This window comes from Diceros bicornis, chromosome 26, assembly GCF_020826845.1.
Source record: "Diceros bicornis minor isolate mBicDic1 chromosome 26, mDicBic1.mat.cur, whole genome shotgun sequence".
Lineage (NCBI taxonomy): Eukaryota > Metazoa > Chordata > Mammalia > Perissodactyla > Rhinocerotidae > Diceros > Diceros bicornis.
In genome coordinates this window covers 10,594,353-10,612,999 of record NC_080765.1, presented here as the reverse complement: position 1 = coordinate 10,612,999, position 18,647 = coordinate 10,594,353, and the positions used below count along the sequence as shown (strand labels likewise).

Here is an 18,647-nt window from a genome sequence, read left to right as displayed (position 1 = left end):
GTGGGTCTGGCTTCAGACCAAATGCTGACAGAGTGGACATGTGCCTGCGGCCTTCTACAGGGCCACTGGCCATGTGGCAGAGAGAGAGAGCTCAGCCACCACACCCAGGACCCTGTCCCCGGAAGCCCTGCCTCAACCTCAGGGTTCAGAGATTTAGTCTCCTTGAGTTATCTTAACAAACCTCTAGAGTCCCTCTGATCAATGAGAACTCATCATTTTATGATGTATTCTCTCACATGCGTTTATCTCCCTCGATTCTCATAGCAACACGGGAAGGTAAATATGGGTATTATGACCGTTTTACAGATGCAGAAGCTGAGGCTCAGAGAGGTGAGGTGACCGTTCCTTCATTTGGCATATGTGCCCGGAACACCTACTGTGTGCGGGCACTCTGCTAACATGCTGAATGACCCGACGTTTCCACGTCGGCGTCTTGGCCTTGGTCCCACAGCAGCAAGGCCAGGACGAAGTCTGGGTCTCCTGACAATGAGTGCCATGCCCCTTACCCTCCCCACAGTGCCTCCTGGGAGAACCTAAGGACGAGGAGAGGCAGGCAAGAAGGGGAGAGCGGGCCTGCGTGGAAGCTCTCTGCGCAGGGCTAAGCACCGCCACCCCGGAACAGTCCAGCGCTCCTCTCATGGCTGCAGGTGTCTCCGGGAACAGCTCACCATTTGTAGCATTTTTAATGATTTTATTTTATGGAAGAGGTTTCTGAAAAACCTTTCAGGTTAAAACTTAATTTAAATCTTGGTTTGGAAAAAAAGATTCTAGGTTTGGTAACAGCAGCCCAGGCTTTGGCCTCAGGTGAAGTTGGGGAGGAAGCCATGTTCCACTATTTTAGTCACTCTGAAAGCCTCAGCTTACCTCTCAGACCCTCCGTTCTTCACCCTTGGGCATTGTAAGACCCCTCGTGGGGCTGTGGGGAGGATTCACTGAAGCAAGTGGTATGAAGTGGTCGGCTCAGAGCAGCTCGGCCACCAGTGGGCATCCCTTTCCCTTCAGTAAGCTTTACTTGAAATGCCAAGCCAGCCACTTAATACTCTTATAGCTCAGTCACCTGTTTACTGGACGTTATTCTATGGCAGGCATTCTGGGGGCATCTCATGTCATGTCAAGGGCTCTTACCTGGGTGTTTTTGCAATTGGACCCTAAGTGTCAGCAGGACCCAGCTCCTGAACAAGTCGTTTCCATCCTGCTAGTGAGTCTGTTAGGAGCCTGAGCTGTGTCATCCCTCAGTCGGTGTTACATTGTCCAGCCGCCCGCAGAAGCCTGTGTGATCCCCCCGTGCCCAATAGTCCATGAAGCATACTCATGCTAGCTGGTGTACCCGAGAAGCCGATCATGGAATGAGACCAGGAATGACATCTGTCCCTGCTCCCTGGCTGCAGGGTTCAGGGGCCCCTTCCTCCCCACTGCATGTCCTACAGCAGCAGCAATAGTGACCCTGGCACTTGCCACATGCAGGCACCCTTAGCATTGCAGGATCTTATTTAATTTCTGAACAATCACGTGAGACCTTCTTATAACCCCTGTCCGAGACCTTGGGCAGAAATATCCCACGGTCACACAGCCAGCAGGTGGCCGAGCCAACACAGGGATCTAGGTGTCCCTGTTCTCGCCTCTACATCATCAGTGTGCTGGAGCTGGGATTCAAACCATACTCCTAACCCCAACCCAGAGGTTCTGGATCTTGCTGGATTCACAGCTCTCTTGGGGTCTCTCGTAGACTGAAGAAATACCTAACAGTTCTCTTTATTAAGTAGTTAGGTGCAAAGAATTTAGTAAGTATTTATATCCTAGCAACTTAATAACCGTTTGAAAAAATTTTATTAATTGAAAGGAAAAATATTTGTATTTCCTTCTTAAATAACTAGTTAGTTCCTGATGGGACGTGTGCACCATTGGGCACTGCCCAGCTTCGCGAACATGGAATCAGAGTGGACCCCGCCACCGTAGTTTCCTGTTCCCCCTTGGTTTTCATGTAGTACTTGTTTCCGTATCTCAGCAACCACCAAAAACTCAGCTTTGCAAAGGCACAATGTATCTGACCGCAGGTGGCACGCTCTGATCCTGAAGTCGTGAGCGACTCAAGCTAGTAGTTCACACTGTATCCCACAGACACAAGTGAGAGGCGCCCAGCATCTTTTTTCCCCTGTGCTGTTTCTGGGGGCTCCCTCAGTGTCCCAGGTGCCCCAGCACACAGCCTGGGGACTATGTTCCTACGCTGAACTCCTCCTTTCTCTCCCATAACTCAGAAAACCTCCTGGTGCCAACCCCTCCCACTTCTTATCTACAAAATGCTCTCTAGTTATCTGAACTCAACGAGAACACCGTAGAGACTGGGGTGCTCAGATCATATCACGAAGGGCACCTTTGATCTGACACCGCCTCTGACTCTAACTTTCAAATAAAGCAAATTTATGGATCTGATTCTGCCCTCAAGAAGCTGATGTTTTGAAATCCCACTTTAAATAATGTTATAATTCCGGGAATGGGAAAAAGTCACTGTGGAAATCAGACGTTAAAACTCTGATCTGCTGTGCATTCTGAAGTCTTCTTAGTATAGGATTGCAAGTGCTGAATATGTAAAATAAAAAGATCTCCCTACTGCAGTTAAACAATTACACAAAGTCTGGGGCGGGGGAAGGGACGTTCTAGACAGCAGGCATCTAGTTTAGTTGAATGTTGCTCTCAGCCCCACAGAGGGAGGAACAAACAAACAAGTCAGGGCAGGGAAAATAAGACAAGGACACCAGAAGCTTAGCCGGCAGCTACCATTTTGAAGAACAGGTTTGCAGCCCAGCCCCTCGGGGACCAGTTCTGTGGCCTGAATGAGAGCTGTACTTACTGCTGATTTCAGAAGAGGAACCGCGTGGGCGAGAGGCAGATCAGTCACATCTGCCCGCCCGGCTTTTGCGATTCCATTGACCATGTTTCAGAAATTGGCTAGGACTCCGCGGTCGACAGTCTTGACACAGAGGACTTCCCTTCTTACAGATCTGCACATGGAGCCCCTGCCCAGTCCTTTCTAAACACACCGCACAGTTCGGTCCTGGTTTAAATCTTGAAGGAAACCCATGGGTCTAATCATTTCAGTGGAGTCAACATTTCAGGGCTAAGCGGTGGTTGCCAATACTTCCAATTTATGATCATCTGTTCTCACCAGCTAATAGGGCTTAATGAACTCATTTTCGTATTTTATTTAAACAGATACATGTAGTTACAAGCAACAGCCTATTGTTTATTGTGGAACTTGGACTTCGAAGCTCTGGCTTTCCGGAACCGGATTCAGCCAGCGGCCTGCCCGCGCTGATCCCAGGCCAGGAGCTTATTGTGTAGTTGCGACACCAAGGGGCTGGATCAGAGCTTCAGGCAGACGCTCTGCTTTTTCCTTTCCCAGCCACATTGTCCCCATCTCACTTTGTCTGGCCTGTGCCGTTGCCTTTCCCACCACACTATAAAATGTGCCTGCAGTCCCGGAAGCTGCGGTGAATGCCTGCAGCTCTCTGGTGAAGGCTGTGGAGGGAAAGGGCCTCCCTGGAGGTGAGACCGATGGCTCTTATTTCCTTGTTCTCACTGATCTCCCTCCAGTCACCTGCCCAGTGACCCCTGCCCTCAAAGAAGCTCTGCCTGGCACTGGATGCTCTGCCCTGACAGACAGGTCAGCACCCCACAAATCAACGTGGTTTCCAGTGGAGCGTGCCGGAGGCACCACGGTCTATTTCATGCTGAAGGTATTTTACCAAGTAGAGCAAAAGAAAAACCGCGTCTGTGGGCAAACCCGGCCTCCAATGGCCACTTTCAGGAAACGTCGATATGGCACCACCGTCCTTCTGGAGCCTCCCTGTTAATGCTGTCGGCTGCTGTTAAAGGCAGCTGCCGGGGCAGACGATGGCGTAGTGGTTTGGTCCTCTGCACAGGTCCACTTTATGGTCCAGACGCCCTGTGGAAAGCCATACTTTATCAGCCCTGGTGCACGGTGAGCACCCCCCATGCCTCCCTTTTAATTTGGGCCCAGAATGAGATGGAAGCTGAGCAACGGGCGGTCAGAGGCCTACCCAAGCAAATTGTCCATCGCCTTCTCATTGTGAATTTCAGCATCCTCCACTCTCCCTCCGTAAACTCTGATTTATGAGGGCCAGGATGCAGACAGACAGTTTGTGATTGGATGTACTGCTCTCTTGTAGAGAATTTACTTCAGATCAACAGAAAATTATTTCTGAAGCTCCTCGGGTCATTAGTCTCGGTTAGGCAGCCATTCTGAGCAGGTAGGACGCCTACTGAAGGTGCCCCGGCTCCTGGCTCCAGGCGGCTCTCTCCTCTCTCACACTGGAGCCAGATGCAACATTCACTGGCCAGAGCTACCATGCTCATCCCAAAAAGTTGTGCATAAATCAAAGGGCCTCTTTGCCCAGCACATGCCCTCAGCTCTGTCCATCTGTGTGCGGCGAGCATCGCATGTCGTCTTTTACTCTGCATCTGGGCCAGCTCTTTCTTCCTGCTGGTGTTTCCTTGGGCCTCACCTGAGTAGATGAGGCTCTGTAGTTGTCCATAACAGTTGTAGCATAGCAAATTATCAATTTTGATGCTAAGAAATCCTACCAATGCTGCCCTACTAAAGATGCCGAAATTGCTATGTTTGGGCTCCAGGTTGCCATGATGAACAAGATGCTGTGTTTTAGTAAATTTTAATGAAGAACAGCTTTTAAATAAATAAAATTATCTGATAGACAAGGTCGTAACATTAAACAAAGCCTTCTCTTCCTGTACGTCCAGAGAAGACCCTGAGTATCAAATTATTCAGAGATTTGTCAGGCATAACCTGCCATGGTCAGGGATGGTTTCAAGTTTACTCATGCGCATCAAGTCTTCAGAGAGAATGTGGTGTGGAAGGAGGCTCTGGCAGAGGCATGAGGAGCCTGGGAAAATCCTAGAAACCCTTGCCAGTTTCTAGCAAGTTCACAAACCTCTCTGTCCTTGGTTTTCTCCTTTGTAAAATGGGGGTAATGATGGCTCCGGCTTCAGAGGTTTGTTGTGAGGGTTCAGTGAATTCATGTACGCGAAGTGCTCAGAACACTGCAGGGACGTTGTAAATATTCTCCATGTATATGAAGTTATTAATACTCTTTGCCCAGAAGGGTTTTCTTTTTTTTTTAATTGTACAGTTAATTCCAAAATTCTGAATTAGCAAAAAGGAAAGGACTGATTGATTTTAGTGCATCGTGATGTTAGTGCTGGTCCACTGAGAATGAGGGAGGCTAGACATCAGGATGGGTCATGAGGAGGAGGAAGATTCTAAGGTCCAGAGTCAGGGGTGGGAGTGGGAGAAGGGCAGCAGTGAGTGGTCAGCCTGTGCCAGTCCCAGGGGGAAGAGAAAGAGACAAGGCCTGAGAGGCAGGCTGGATCCCTCAGACAAAGGGGGGTTCATTGGTCCTCATGGGCCTGGGCAGAGACCCAGAGACCAGGAACCAACCCCCAGCAGTTAGCAGCTAAGGTAATGTGGGAGTTGTGATGTGAGCTGAGGCCCCCAGTGATAGGGCCGCCTCTCGCTTGCCTTTGCTCCCTGGACATCCCGTCTGCACCGCCCCAGCCGGGGAGCCCCGGGGCCAGGCACAGAAGTTGCCAGCCGTATGAGGGCTGTGGGACAGCAGACAGACAGTGGCTTCTGACATTAATTTTTTTTTCCCCCAAAATAGAGTCCCAAGATGCTCTCCTCTAAATTCTTGTTTACCTGCAAGTGCAAGTTTCTAACTATATTTATTGCTTTCATCAGAATCAGAAGGAACTTTAAGACGCCTCCTAGTGCTGCAGCAGCCCCGAGTTTATTGACTGGAAAGAAGGAAGAGCCAGCATTTTCCCTTTGCCTTTGGGCCCAGGAGGTCTTTCCATCACTACATCCCCCTTTACAAGACACTCTTAAGCGTTCTCTAATCTCATCATCTCCCCTCTGAGGGGGCTGATTCAGGAGCTCGCTGGGTCTTTTTTCTCTGAGCCCCAAATCACGATGGAGTCCGAGGTGGAGTAAATTGTGATCATGAGGGCCCGATGGACTGAACAGAGTACAGGGGAAATCAGATTTCTCTAGGAAAACAGGAGGTGCAAAGAGGAGAGGCAGAGCTAGAAGCAAAACTCATGCGTTCGAGGTAAGAGAAACTTTTTAAAGCAGAGCACTTTGCACGATGAAAGTGTGTTCTGTCCGTCATTTCAGAAAGGAAAAAGTAGCAGTGTGTCCACAAATTAGTTGCAACCCAGGAGCGAGCTAGTGATTTAGGGTACTGTATAAGGAAAATATCAGCTTATAAAAAGGGAAATATTGATGAAACGCATCCATAATTTGACAAGGGAAGGTTAAATCAAGCCAGCAGGCTGGCAGTCATCATTCATCATTCTTCAGTGCACACACCAGGCACTGAGGTTACCAAAACATCAGCCAGGCCCTGTCCCCCTGCAGCTCCCTCTGTAATGAGGAAGACGGGCCCTGTGGACTGACAGGTGGTGCAGGAGAGATTTCTCCATGTGCACAGAGGAAGGAGGCCCGACTCTGGGTTTCATTTCGGTAGGGAAATGGCTTCTCATCAGACTTCTACAGATCTGGCGAGCTTTCTGTTATTGTTTCAAATCTGCAAAGATAACAGCATGGCACCCAGCCTCTGCCCTCTGCTCTCAGGAGACCCCGAATTAACTGTGTTATCGCTTTCTAGGCTATCAGATTTCCTGGGAGGTGTATGGTAAGAATGACTCACGGCTCACACACACTCTGAACAGCACAACGCATGAGTATAAAATCAAAGGATTGTCCTCTCTCACCACCTACACCATCGAGGTGGCTGCCATCACTGCAGTAGGGGCTGGCCTGGCGACATCATCCACCATTTCTTCTGGAGTGCCCCCAGGTCAGTAAAATCATGCTTCGGTCTCCCTGCTAATGTATTTCCTTAGGGATTTCTCACGCTCGGCATCACTGGGCATTTTTGTGCAGAAGCCGCTGGGGACCTTGAAAAGAGGGGTGTCAGCTTCCAGCTAAGATGGTCAGGTGGTAAGTGGATGATGACCCAATGTCAGTCTTGTTTTCCGGTGTCTTCTGAGCCTGGCTTAACATTTCTTCTGTCGGGGTGGGGTGAGGATTGGTGAGAATGCGCTTATGGAGAGGGGGGAGAGATCTGGATTCCACAAAGAGGGAGCTGGGACTGAGGTCCCACCCTCCAGGGAAACCACAAATCAAGGACTGCGCAGAAGGAAAATGCAAGCTTTATTTGAGAGAGAGAAATAGGAAATATTGATATTAAAATTAAGAATAGGAAGCATAAAACTTTATTCACTCAACAAAACAACGAAAATCTGGGTTAGATAAGAAAAAGCAGTAGACAAGGTGGGAAGGAGAAGTAAAGAGACGGAGAGAAAAATTTAAGTGAGCTCGAGGAGAGAGGATTGGTGCAAAGCAAACTGCTGTGATTGAATTTGCTCCTTGGTGTGGGCGTGGGTTATCCCTGCTCTCCTGTCCTTCTGAAATTCAGAGTATCTTCCCAAACATTCAGCACACTTGTGTCAGCTTTGGAAAACTGCTGTTCAACTTTTTCCCTCCAGTTTTAAAGTTTGTGTTTAAAATGAAAGTGCTTTTCCAAGGAATTCACAAATCCATGTGAATGTGAGAAAATATTGTGGGACTATCAGTTCAATTCAGTAATTAAAGCCATCAGTCTCTTGCTATTTAAAAGATGTCGATTTGCCTTATTTTGGTCTTTGAGAAGAGCCTGACAGTCTCATTCGTGAGGCGCTGAAAGATCCCGTTGAAACCAGCATGTATCCCCTATGGTACCCCCACATCCAGTTCAGTTTTCATAACCTGATTGTTTTCTTGGATGGGTAACACACATGATCGGAAGAGAACACAAAACAAATAAAATGCATGCAGTAAAAACGGAATCCCCTCGGAATAAACATGTTCACCCTTCCTTACCTCTCCTCACAGGGACTATGGTTAATGAGATACGCTGGTCCACTTTATATGTGGTGGCAGAGAAAGGGGACGAAGATGCTGCCTCTCCTCTGAGCACTGTGACCCCAGAGGGTACTTTCTAGAAGCCATTAGCTACCTGCCCTGCCAGCAGGGGAGCCTTGAGCCCAGCAGCGTCCCAAAGCAAATCTTTCTGTCCACCCATAGACAGTTGGCGTTGTCCTCTCCCTAAGGCAGTGGCTCTAACACTGTCACATGCTTCAGAGTCACTGGGGCTTCTTTAGAAACAGATTGCTGAGCCTGCTCCCGAGTGTCTAATTTGTGGGTCTGGGGTGATGTTGGAGAATTTGCCTCTAGAATAAGCTCTCAGGTGGTGCTGATGCGGCTGGGCGACGACCATACCTTGAGGCAATCTGGTATTTTTTTTATAGGCATTTACAAAATAAATATTCTTTTAAGAAAGAAGTCTTTGGCTTAGAGGAAGATTCCTTTAGTCTACATAAATAGCCAGTTCCCATAGCACATATTTAAAATATTGTTACTACTTTAATAACTAGTGAAGATGATGATGGCATGTTATTTATTTGTTAGAAATGGCTTACATACAGCCACTGAGGATAGCATTGGGAGCATGTCCATGTGTGTGAGCAGGTTCTTCCCTGTGATGGTTTGGACACTATCCACTGGGGCAGGGAAACGGGCTCACTGACCTCCAGAAGGCATCTGCCTGCAGCCTGACTGTGACGGGCAGGCCCTACACCAGAACTGCAAAGTGGAAACTGAGAGGGGTGATGGGCACAGCTGTACTGAATAAAGCTCTGACAACCAAGTGAAAGGAAGGATGGAGGTACTGTTGCTTCATTTACAGGTCAGGTCACCTGTAGCTGGAGATTGATCCTAAGACATCCTTGAGTGCTCTAAGTATTGGCAAGAAGCAAAATTATGTAGTGATGACCACTTGTGGGGCTGTATTCTGTTTGCTGTGCTTGAAGTTTATATCCATTAATGACTGAAGAACCATTTTAAGAATCCAGAGAGCTGAGAAATATAAAAGAAAGAGTCACTTGTCTTTTGATTGAAATATTTTCCACTTCAAATTCATTAAACTAGATGTGGAAAGGACCCTTGAGACCCTAGAGACCCTGCCTGTGCCAATACTGAATTGATCACCAAAGTGGTTTTATTGTCCCTGGGCAAGACCTGGTTTTAAATACCCCAAGTGATGACGAATTAGGAAATCTTGCCTCAGAAGCAGTGCAGTGTGAAAGCCTTTTCTGTTACTTGCATTGCATCTTTCTTTCCTTCATTTTATCCCATATCTTTCTCTAGAGTATTTTGCATTGCACAATAACATAAGAGCTTCATTTTGGATTCACAGTATTTAACTTCTGAGTGGGACAGGCTCTTTGGGGGAGAAGCCTACTAAAAGGCCTCTATTTGAGAAGTAGACTCAGGCCACAGGTAACCTCAGATGATGGGGCTCGTGCAGAACCCACCTTCTCCTCATGTTGATGCCAGAGCAACTGAACACAGGCAGAGTGGGAGAGTTCTGCACTTTCACCTGAATGTGGTTGTCTTAGAAACCAGACCCAAGAAGCCTAAGGCTCAGGACCTGCACACTTACCCATGTCATGCTGCCTAGATGCATGCGCACGTGCATTCTTCCATCCCCTCCCCATCCTGCTTTCCAAGGCATAATGGTCATTATCAAAGAGAAGATGGACACTCAGTTCTTTGTGTTCTTTTTGGAGCTTTGAAGAATTATATTCATTCATCCTTTCTCCATTCAACAAGTGTCTATTAATTTCCTGCTGTGTATGGAGATTAATAAGACATGATCTGACTTTCAGAGTTTATCATCTAGGAGGCGTCATCAATATGTCTCCCGATACCACTTCAGATGGCTTGGAGCCTAACGGGTGACCCTGTTAAAGTCAGAATCATGCTGAGGTCATGTTCCTGGGGAAGCCCTGCTTCTCACATTCATGGTTCTGAAAACAAATCCTATTTTGGTGTAAAGGCATTTTGAAATTGTTTACTTGCTGACATGTTTGATACATTTCCCAAGCTGTGACAGAATTTAAATCTCCACCTTTGCTCTCTCATTTATCTCTAGAACTTCCTGGTGCCCCGTCCAATCTGGTCATTTCCAACATCAGCCCTCGCTCAGCCACCCTTCAGTTCCGACCGGGCTATGACGGGAAGACGTCAATCTCCAGGTGGATCGTAGAGGGGCAGGTAAGTGTCTCATGAAAGCTGAGAGTTGGAGTTTCCAAAGAGTGATACTGGGACCTGCCAGTCCCAGTATCGTCAGTTGATTGATGCCTTTGCAGAATGATTAATTAATAACAGGAGCTGACTCAGGGGTGGTTTGGGAGGGGGTCATATTTGGAGGAGGAGAACCAGAGACTGGAGACAACTGGTATGCTGGGGACAGGATGTGGAAAGATCCAGGAAAACAAAGTATTAGGCTGGAGTCTTATTGGTTGATAGAAGAAGTGATAATAGGGGTTAAAATTCAAGTTGTGGTGCAAAATAGGTACCCAAAATTTGATAGCATGGTTGATTGAGATTTTTTTTTAATTCTTTACCATAATTAGCTACCAAACATACTAATAGGATTAATTGTTTGGTACAACTTATCTGTCACATGAATGAACAAATACACCTTCATTCACCAATCTTTATAGAACGTGCTTATTTCCAGGCACTATTCTAGGCATGAGGGATACAGCAGTAAACAAAAACTGACAAAGTTTCTGCTGTAAAGGAGAAAAGTTCTCTCTTGGGAGAAAGAACTTCAAGTTGCTGGAAAAGGAACATGCACATTACATTTGAGGACCATCAAGGAGGCCCGGATGGCTGGGGAAAGGGAGTGTGGGAGAGAGCCCCGGGGGCAGATCACACAGGATCCGAGAGGATAGGCCTTAGAAAGGACTCTGGATCTGATGAAAGTGTGACAGCAAGTCCTTGGAGGGCTTGTGAGTCAGAAACAGGGTTACACTGTCATTGGTGGATGCCACACAAGCCACAGTTCCGTGTTCTAATAAGAGAAGAGGAAAAAGATGAAGAGCCACATTATGGAAGCAGTAAAGTTTCAAAATAGTTATTGTCTGTAGTAAAATCCTAGTGATTTTCATGACTGTAGTTGTACTCTATTGTGAGACAATTCACTCTTGGAAATTGGCCGTAAATCAGGGAACAAATTCCATATACGCCTTTAAAACTTTCATTAAACAACTGCTCCTGGAAACCTATGCAGGATTCTGAAAGGGCGAAACAGCTAGCTGGGACTGATCAATCATTGGGGCTGGAACAATTATTTCCTTAGAAAAAATAACAGTATATCCCTACCTCATGTCACACTGAAAAAATAAATCTCCAGTAAATAAAAAACAAAATGATAAAAGTAAACTTTAAACCACACAGAAGAACGTGTAAGAGAAAAATTGTGATATCTTGTGAAATCCAATTCTAGCATCTCAGAGTCTGTCCAAAGTATCTGGGCAAGCACTCAGAGGAATTCAGAAGAATGGGATGTAGCCCTGAGTGGCACTAGATTACGTTATAGCTTAGCACCATGAATGCCCAGGAGGCGAGCTCTGCAGGCTTTTGATGGGTATTAGGCCAGTCTGTGCTGCAGTAACACAGAAATGCCAACATCTCTGCAGCTCACCCTTCTAAAGCTTGATTTTGTGCCTCCAGAGCCAGACTTGGGAGTGAACTACACAACTTCCGTCTATATTCCATTTACCAGAACTTAGTCACATGGTGCCCGCTTAACAAGGGACTCTAGGAAGTGTCTTTGAGTTTGCCCAAGAAGAGGAAATGAGGTGGTAAATACACAGGAGATGTGCTCTATGCCACTGTCCCACAACCTATGTCTTTATATTTTTCATATAAAAGATTTTAAACATACCAAAAGGAAAGAGAATAATATAATGAACTCCCACATACCCATTACCTAGATTCGTCTATTCTATTATCTAGACTCATCTAGACTCACTTTTCATTGTTGCTGAAGTGTTGTAAAGCATATCTCAGACGCCATGTCATTTTTATCCCAAATATTCAGCATACACCTCTAAAATGTATGTGCACACAACAATATGGATGATTTCACAAACAGAATGTTGAGCAAAAGAAGCTAGATTCATAATTTGAGTATACACCCTATGATTCCATTTATATAAAGTTCCAGAATGAGAAAGAATAAGCTTTGGTGTCAGAGTACTGGTTCCACTTGGGTCTTGTGGTTACCACTGGGGGAGAGAGTGACCAGAAGGCTCTGGAATGCCAGGGATGTTGTTTCTTGGTCTGGATCTGGGTTACTTACATGTGTTCATCTTGTGCATGTACTTATGTCTTGTATACTTGTCTGTATGTCTTCCTTCACTACAAACTTTACCATATTTACCTTAAAATGTGGATACTTTCTCTCATAATTATAAGGCCATATCACACCTGATAAAATTAATAAAAAATTTCTTAATATCATCTAAAAATCAGTCCATCTTCAAATTTCCCCACATTCTCCGAAAATGTCTTTTTACTATGGTTTTGATGAAAACAGAATCCACACAAAGTTCACACTATGTATTTGGTTGTCGTAGCTCTTAAATCATTAAAAACAATTTTTAAAAGCTGTATTAAGGAATAATTGGCATATAATAAACTTGATATTTTCAGAGTGTACGATTTGGTAAATTTCGACCTAGATATACATGTATGTGTACCTGTGAAACCCTCGCTACAATCAAGATAATGAGCAAACCCATCACCCCTACAAGCCTCCCTGTGCCCCTTGTAATTCCTCCCCAAACCACCCCCCCGTCTCCAGCAACCACTCATCTGCCTTCTGTCATAGATTAAGTCTCTTTTCATCTACAGCCCCATTCTGTTACCCATGTCATTGCCTTGGTGACAAATCCCAGTCACTTGCATGAATGTCCTGCACTGGAGATGTACGCTTTGCTTCCTATGGTGTCAGTTCCCTTGTGCCTCTGCCCCCATCTTTCCTGTAAACTGGAAGTTCATTCCAAAACCTTGATTAGATTCCATTTCCACTCTTTTGTTGCTGTTGAGAGTAGTTCCCAAGTGGTGCTGTGTACCTCATACTGCAGCACATCAGGACACACAATGTCCAACTGTCCCACTCGGGGATGCTCGGATGGATCACAGCATGATCCCTACGTGGTCACTTCCCCATCAGCTTCATATGTAATGGTCTCTATCTTTGCCTGAATTAAGTATTTTCTTGGTATATTTAAAATGACAATTCTTTATCAATCCTTCCTCATTTAGTGGCTGGAAGTCTGGAAAGAAGTACTTCCCCTCCTCCCTCAGGCAATTAAGTTACCTGGAACACAGGAAGACAGGATAAATGCTGAAATGCTGAGTCCTTTTTCCTTTAATTCCCAATTTCAGAGTAAGGAGTGAGTCCTCTAGTTACTCCCAATGTTAAGCAGATGTTTCTTTGTTTTTTTGCCCTGCTATCTCTTTTCCCCAGTATCTATATGAAAGCATAGGCTTTTGATATATGTAGTGCATTTCCATCACCTGCAGTCATTATTCTTTTTGAATTTAAAATTGACCCATCTTGGCCAGTGGGCAACCCTCCATGTTCTAGGTGTTTTGACACAAGGATACTAATCTTTTATGATTTTCTTGCTTTCTGATACAACAGAATCTCCTAGAATCATCTTTTTCGTTCCTGCCCCAAGCTCAAGCTGAAATTGAGTCATTCCTACCTGGTTTCGTTTAGTGTCAAATGGTATTTAAAGACCATAATCTGGGCACTAAGGATGGGGGAAGGGGTGCTCATTGCTACTGGCTGGTTGTTGCTTCTAGACCTTTCCAGCGGACAGAGAAAGGAAATACATGATTTTTGAAACATCATGAGTTCATACTGATATTTCCAATTCAAATTTAAGATTACTTAACTTTGAATTTATATTTAAATATATGTAAATTTTTTACATTAAAATTGTGTTTTATACAAATATTAACATAATCACTTATTTTCTTTCTCCTACTATTACAGAAAGAGTTTCTAAATCGTAATTTCAATGGTACTCCTAACAATAAGACTACTGAATGCAATTTAAGTATTTGTCCTTAGACTGTATTACTCTGTGGATGTACAGTCAAAATACGGAATTCTCAAGTCTTATAGTTCCTTTCTCTGTGTGGTTCTATCACCAACTTAACACAAAATTAGATTCATTCATTTCAGAGGTTTTGTTTTGTTCTTTTTCTTCAATTTTTAGTGATTGCTTTCTTTAAAAATCATTTTACTTTTTAAAAAATTGTTAAAACATTTTAAATTTAATTTATTTTTGAGCATATAACTCATTTGCATTTCTCAAAGTCAAAACTATTTTAAAACTTTTTTTAAAAAAGATGTATTCAGAGAAGTTCATGTTCATCTTCTCCCTTTACTCTGTTGCCTCTCCCCCCGAAAAGCCCCATGTTAGGTTTTTGGTTTATCCTTTCTTGTTTTTTGCCGCATAAGCAAATATACATATTTGTGTCCCCTCTTCTCACTCAGACCGTAGCTTGTGCACCTTGCTTTCTTCGATTAACAGCACATCCTGAAGATCACTGTGTGCAGTGTGTGGAGGTCTTCCTCACTCCTTTTCACAGTTGCATAGTCTTCTCTTGTGTGCATGTGCCAGGGCTCGTGTATTTTGCTGGTTCTCTGCTGATGCACATCTGGATGTGCATTGGTCTTCTATGGCTGCCATAACAAATGACCAAAACCTTAGTGACTTAAACAACACAAATGTATTATCCTATAGCTCACTCGGGCAGAAGTCCGACCTGGATTTCATAGGCTAAAATCAAGGTGTCAGCAGAGTTGTGTTCTTGTCTGGAGGCTCTAGAGGAAGATCTGTTTCCTTGCTCATTCAGGTTGTTGGCAGAATTCACTTCCTTGACGTTGTAGAACTGAGATGGCTGTTACCATCCCTAGCTTCTAGCGGCCACCACATTCCTTGGCCCGTGGCCCCTTCCTCCACCTTCAGAGCCAGAAATGGTGGGTCAGGTCTTTCTCAGGCTTCAACTTGCTCCTTCTTCCGTCTCATCTCTCTGACCCAGTCTTCTAGCTCCCTCTTCCACTTTTAAGGACTCATGTGGGTAGATTGGACCCACCCAGATCATACAGGATAATCTCCCTATTTCAGGCTCTTAACCTTAATCATATCTACAAAATCCCTTTTGCCAAGTAAGATAAATACTCACAGGTCCCATGGTTTAGGGTGTGCAAATCTCTGGGGGGTGAAGGGGGGTAGTCATTATTCTTCCTAAAGGTTGTTTTTAGTCTTTTGCATAATTGTTTCATATGTTTGCCGCTGAATCTTTGGGATACGTTCCTAGGAATGGGATTACTGGATCAAACAATGAATGTATCTGTGAATTTTCTAGACATTACCAAATCCCTCTGCTACAGGTTGTAATATTTTGCATTCCCATCAGCAATATATATAATTTTTTTGCCATGCCAAAAAGAAATTGAAGTCTAATTTATCAATTTCTTCTTGCAGGCTTTTGGCTTTTGAGTCATAGGTAGAAAGGTTTTCCTTGCTCTCAGGTTATAAAGGAATTCACCCAATTTTCTATTACCACTTTTATGGTTTTATTTTTGCATTTAGATCTCCATCCATTTGGAATTTGTCCTTATATATGGAGTGAGGTATGAATCCATTTTTATCATTTTGCAAAAAGCTATGTAATTGTCTCAAAGCCATTTATTAAAAATTCCATTTTTTCCTTCTAATTTGTAATATTAAATTCCCATATGCACTTGGGTCTATTTCTGAACTTTTTATTCTGTTCTATTAGTCTGGCTATTCGTGCTCTAATTCCACATTGTTTAATTATAGAAGCTTTAAAATGTGTTTTAGTACCTGGTAAGGTCTCCCCAACCCCCCACCAATACACACAAACATACTGCTTGACTTATTTAGGATTTTCCTAACCTTGTAGATATCTTATGATGTTGATGTCCTATGCTGTTGAGTCTTTCTACCTAGGAACATGATATACCTTTTCATTTGTTTAAATGTACTTTTGTCAGCTATTTTCTTCTTGGCAGAAGCCCTGGGCTCTGCTACCTTCATTCTGCTCTCAAAAAGGCAGGAAAAGTGAGGGGCAATCAGTGTGCCTCAAAAACTGTGATAGAAAGAGTATGGGCCTTGCGCCAGGAAGCCCTGGCTCCCCCATTTTCTTCCCCCTCTCTTACCTAGCTCTGTGATCCTGGACATAGTTCTTAACTTCTGAGAGAGCGTTAATTTCCTCATCTGTAAAATGGAGTCAATAGTACTCTCTGCAAGATTGTCATGAGGATTAATTAATGTATGTATATTTTTAATTACATTTTCTGACTTCGTTGCTGCGTATAGGATCATAATAGATTTTTGAATATTTTTCTTTACTCAATGAACCCTTATGTGTCCTGAGTACTTTTACAAACATTAGCTCATGTAATCCTCCTAAAGATTCTGGGAGGTAGCTGCTGTTACCCATTCTTACAGATGAGATGTAAGGGACTGAGTTACTCACCCAGGTCACAGCTAAGCCGTGGAGCCAGCTTCGAGCTCGAGCGGCCTGGCTCCAGGATCCACACCTGTTACCGTGACACTGTGCCATGCTCAGCCTAGGGTGACAGCGCTACAGCCAGAAACTGAGAAGTCCCTTGTTAGTCTGTTAATTCTATCTAATTTTCTATAAAGAAGTCCCATCGTCTGTTAATAGTAACAGTTTTCTTTCTTCCTTTGAGATCTTTATATCCTTTCTTTCTCTTTTTTGTTTCTTTTTATTTATTTATTCTGTAATCCTATTGGGAGGCTAGATTCTCCTGCATTATATTGAATTGCAGCAGTGATAGAAGAACAATCTTTGTTTTACTACTAACTGTAAAGAAATTCTTTTAAGATTTTATCATCAAGTATGATATTTATAACATTTATGGTAGATTTTGTTGTTGTTGTGTGCGTGTTGTTTTTTTTTTTTTTGTAGCTAGCCTGTATTTGGGGTAAGATAATTCCTTTCTAATCCTGGTTTGTTACAAGTTGGGTTTTGTTTTAGGATTTTAAAAAATCTTAAGTTCAATTTTATCAAACTGTTTTTTGCATCTATTGAGTTGTTCATGTTTTTTCTTCTTTTGTCTGTTGGTAAATGATTTATGTTGCTATTCTAATGTTCAACCCTTCCAGTGTTCCTGAGATAAATACAGTTTGACCATATTTATTTTGTTTGGTTTAGTTTGGGGTTAAGATTTTTATATCCATGTTCATAAGTTAACTTGGCCTTTTCTGGTTGTTGGTCTGGCTTTTAAGACCAATAGTTTATTTTCACACCCATTTTCATAAACAGAGATTTTATCGCACTCAAGGCAGACATGAGAGGCAGGGCTGCTGACGACCTGACCTCGTTGGCGCAGCCGGGAAACCTTGAGGGTATCTTCCTGCGGTGCTCAGCGTTTCTCAGTCCTGGCTGTACATTAGCAAGTGGGGAGATTTTAAAACACACTCACCCCCAGACCCCACCTCCGATCCATTAATCAGAATCTCCAGGTGTGGGCTCTGGGACATTGCCATTTTTGTATATAACTTCCTAGGTGACAGAGTGGATTAAAAAGCGACCATCTCTGCTGCATTGGTCCCACCCCAGGGGGCTTGTATGCTGGGTCTCAGAGTGAGACATGTCAGTGGATGGGCCTCTCCCCAGGTCTCCTCCCAGAAGCTTCAGTCCTCCAAGGAAAAATGATCTGGGCAGGCTCCGTGCCTTTCCCCAGTGATCACCCTCCCCGGAGTCTGTCTCAAGTGTCCAGGGCGGTGAATCTCATGGCACGGAACCTGTGATTGTCACAAACTCGCCATGTGTGGGGCTCCTGGGCTCCTGTGCTCACGGCCAGCTCAGTCAGCCTGTAGCCATTTGTTACAAGTTCTAGCTGGAGTTTGAGTTTTCCCTGAAGTTCGTTTTTACCTTTCACGTTGAAAGTATTTCAAAACTACAGAAAAATTGCAAGAATGCTGCAAAGAATTCTCCTTCACCCAGAGACCCCATCGAAGTTTTGTCAATTGTTCCAGTATGTCCTCGGTCACGTAAGGATCCAGTCCAGGACCACATGTTGCACCTGGTTGTCACGTCTCCCCAGTCTCCTTCCCCCTGGATTAGTTCCTTGGCCATTCCTTGACTTTCATGACCTTGACAATTTCAAAGATTACTGGCCACTCATTTCCTAGAATATCCCTCAATTTGGATTTGTAAGTGTTTTCACGATTAGACCCAGGTTATGCATTTTTGGTCGGAATGTCTCAGAAGTGATGCTGGGTTCTTCCCACTGCATCCTTTGGGTTTAATATGATATTGATATGTCCCATTATTGGTGGAGTTAATTTTGCTTACATGATTAAATGATGTCAGCCAGGTTTCTCCAATATCAACTTACTTTTCTCTCCTCACAATTAGTAAGTATTTTTGAGGAGGTACTTTGAGATTATGTGAAAATCTCATTCCCCTTTCCACTCACATTCACTAGTTTTGTCATCCACTGATATGTCATCCACTGAATTAATTAATACAATGATGGTACCAAATAGTGACCTTTCTAATTCAAAGCTTTCTTCTACATTTATTGATTGGATTTTAACTGTAAAAGAAAGCTTTCTCTTCTCATTTATTTGTTCAT

General features: G+C 44.1%; 1 protein-coding gene across 3 annotated transcripts in view; it reads left to right on the top strand.

Annotated features, from left to right (window-relative positions):
- Positions 1–18,647, top strand: part of SDK1 (sidekick cell adhesion molecule 1) — a 919,553-nt gene that overhangs the window by 755,087 nt on the left and 145,819 nt on the right. For all 3 annotated transcript variants that reach the window (XM_058569383.1, XM_058569382.1, XM_058569384.1), the window contains 2 exons: positions 6,702–6,893; positions 10,071–10,192. In XM_058569383.1, the coding sequence (XP_058425366.1) occupies positions 6,702–6,893; positions 10,071–10,192 (314 nt within the window). The remainder of the gene's footprint in view (positions 1–6,701; positions 6,894–10,070; positions 10,193–18,647) is intronic.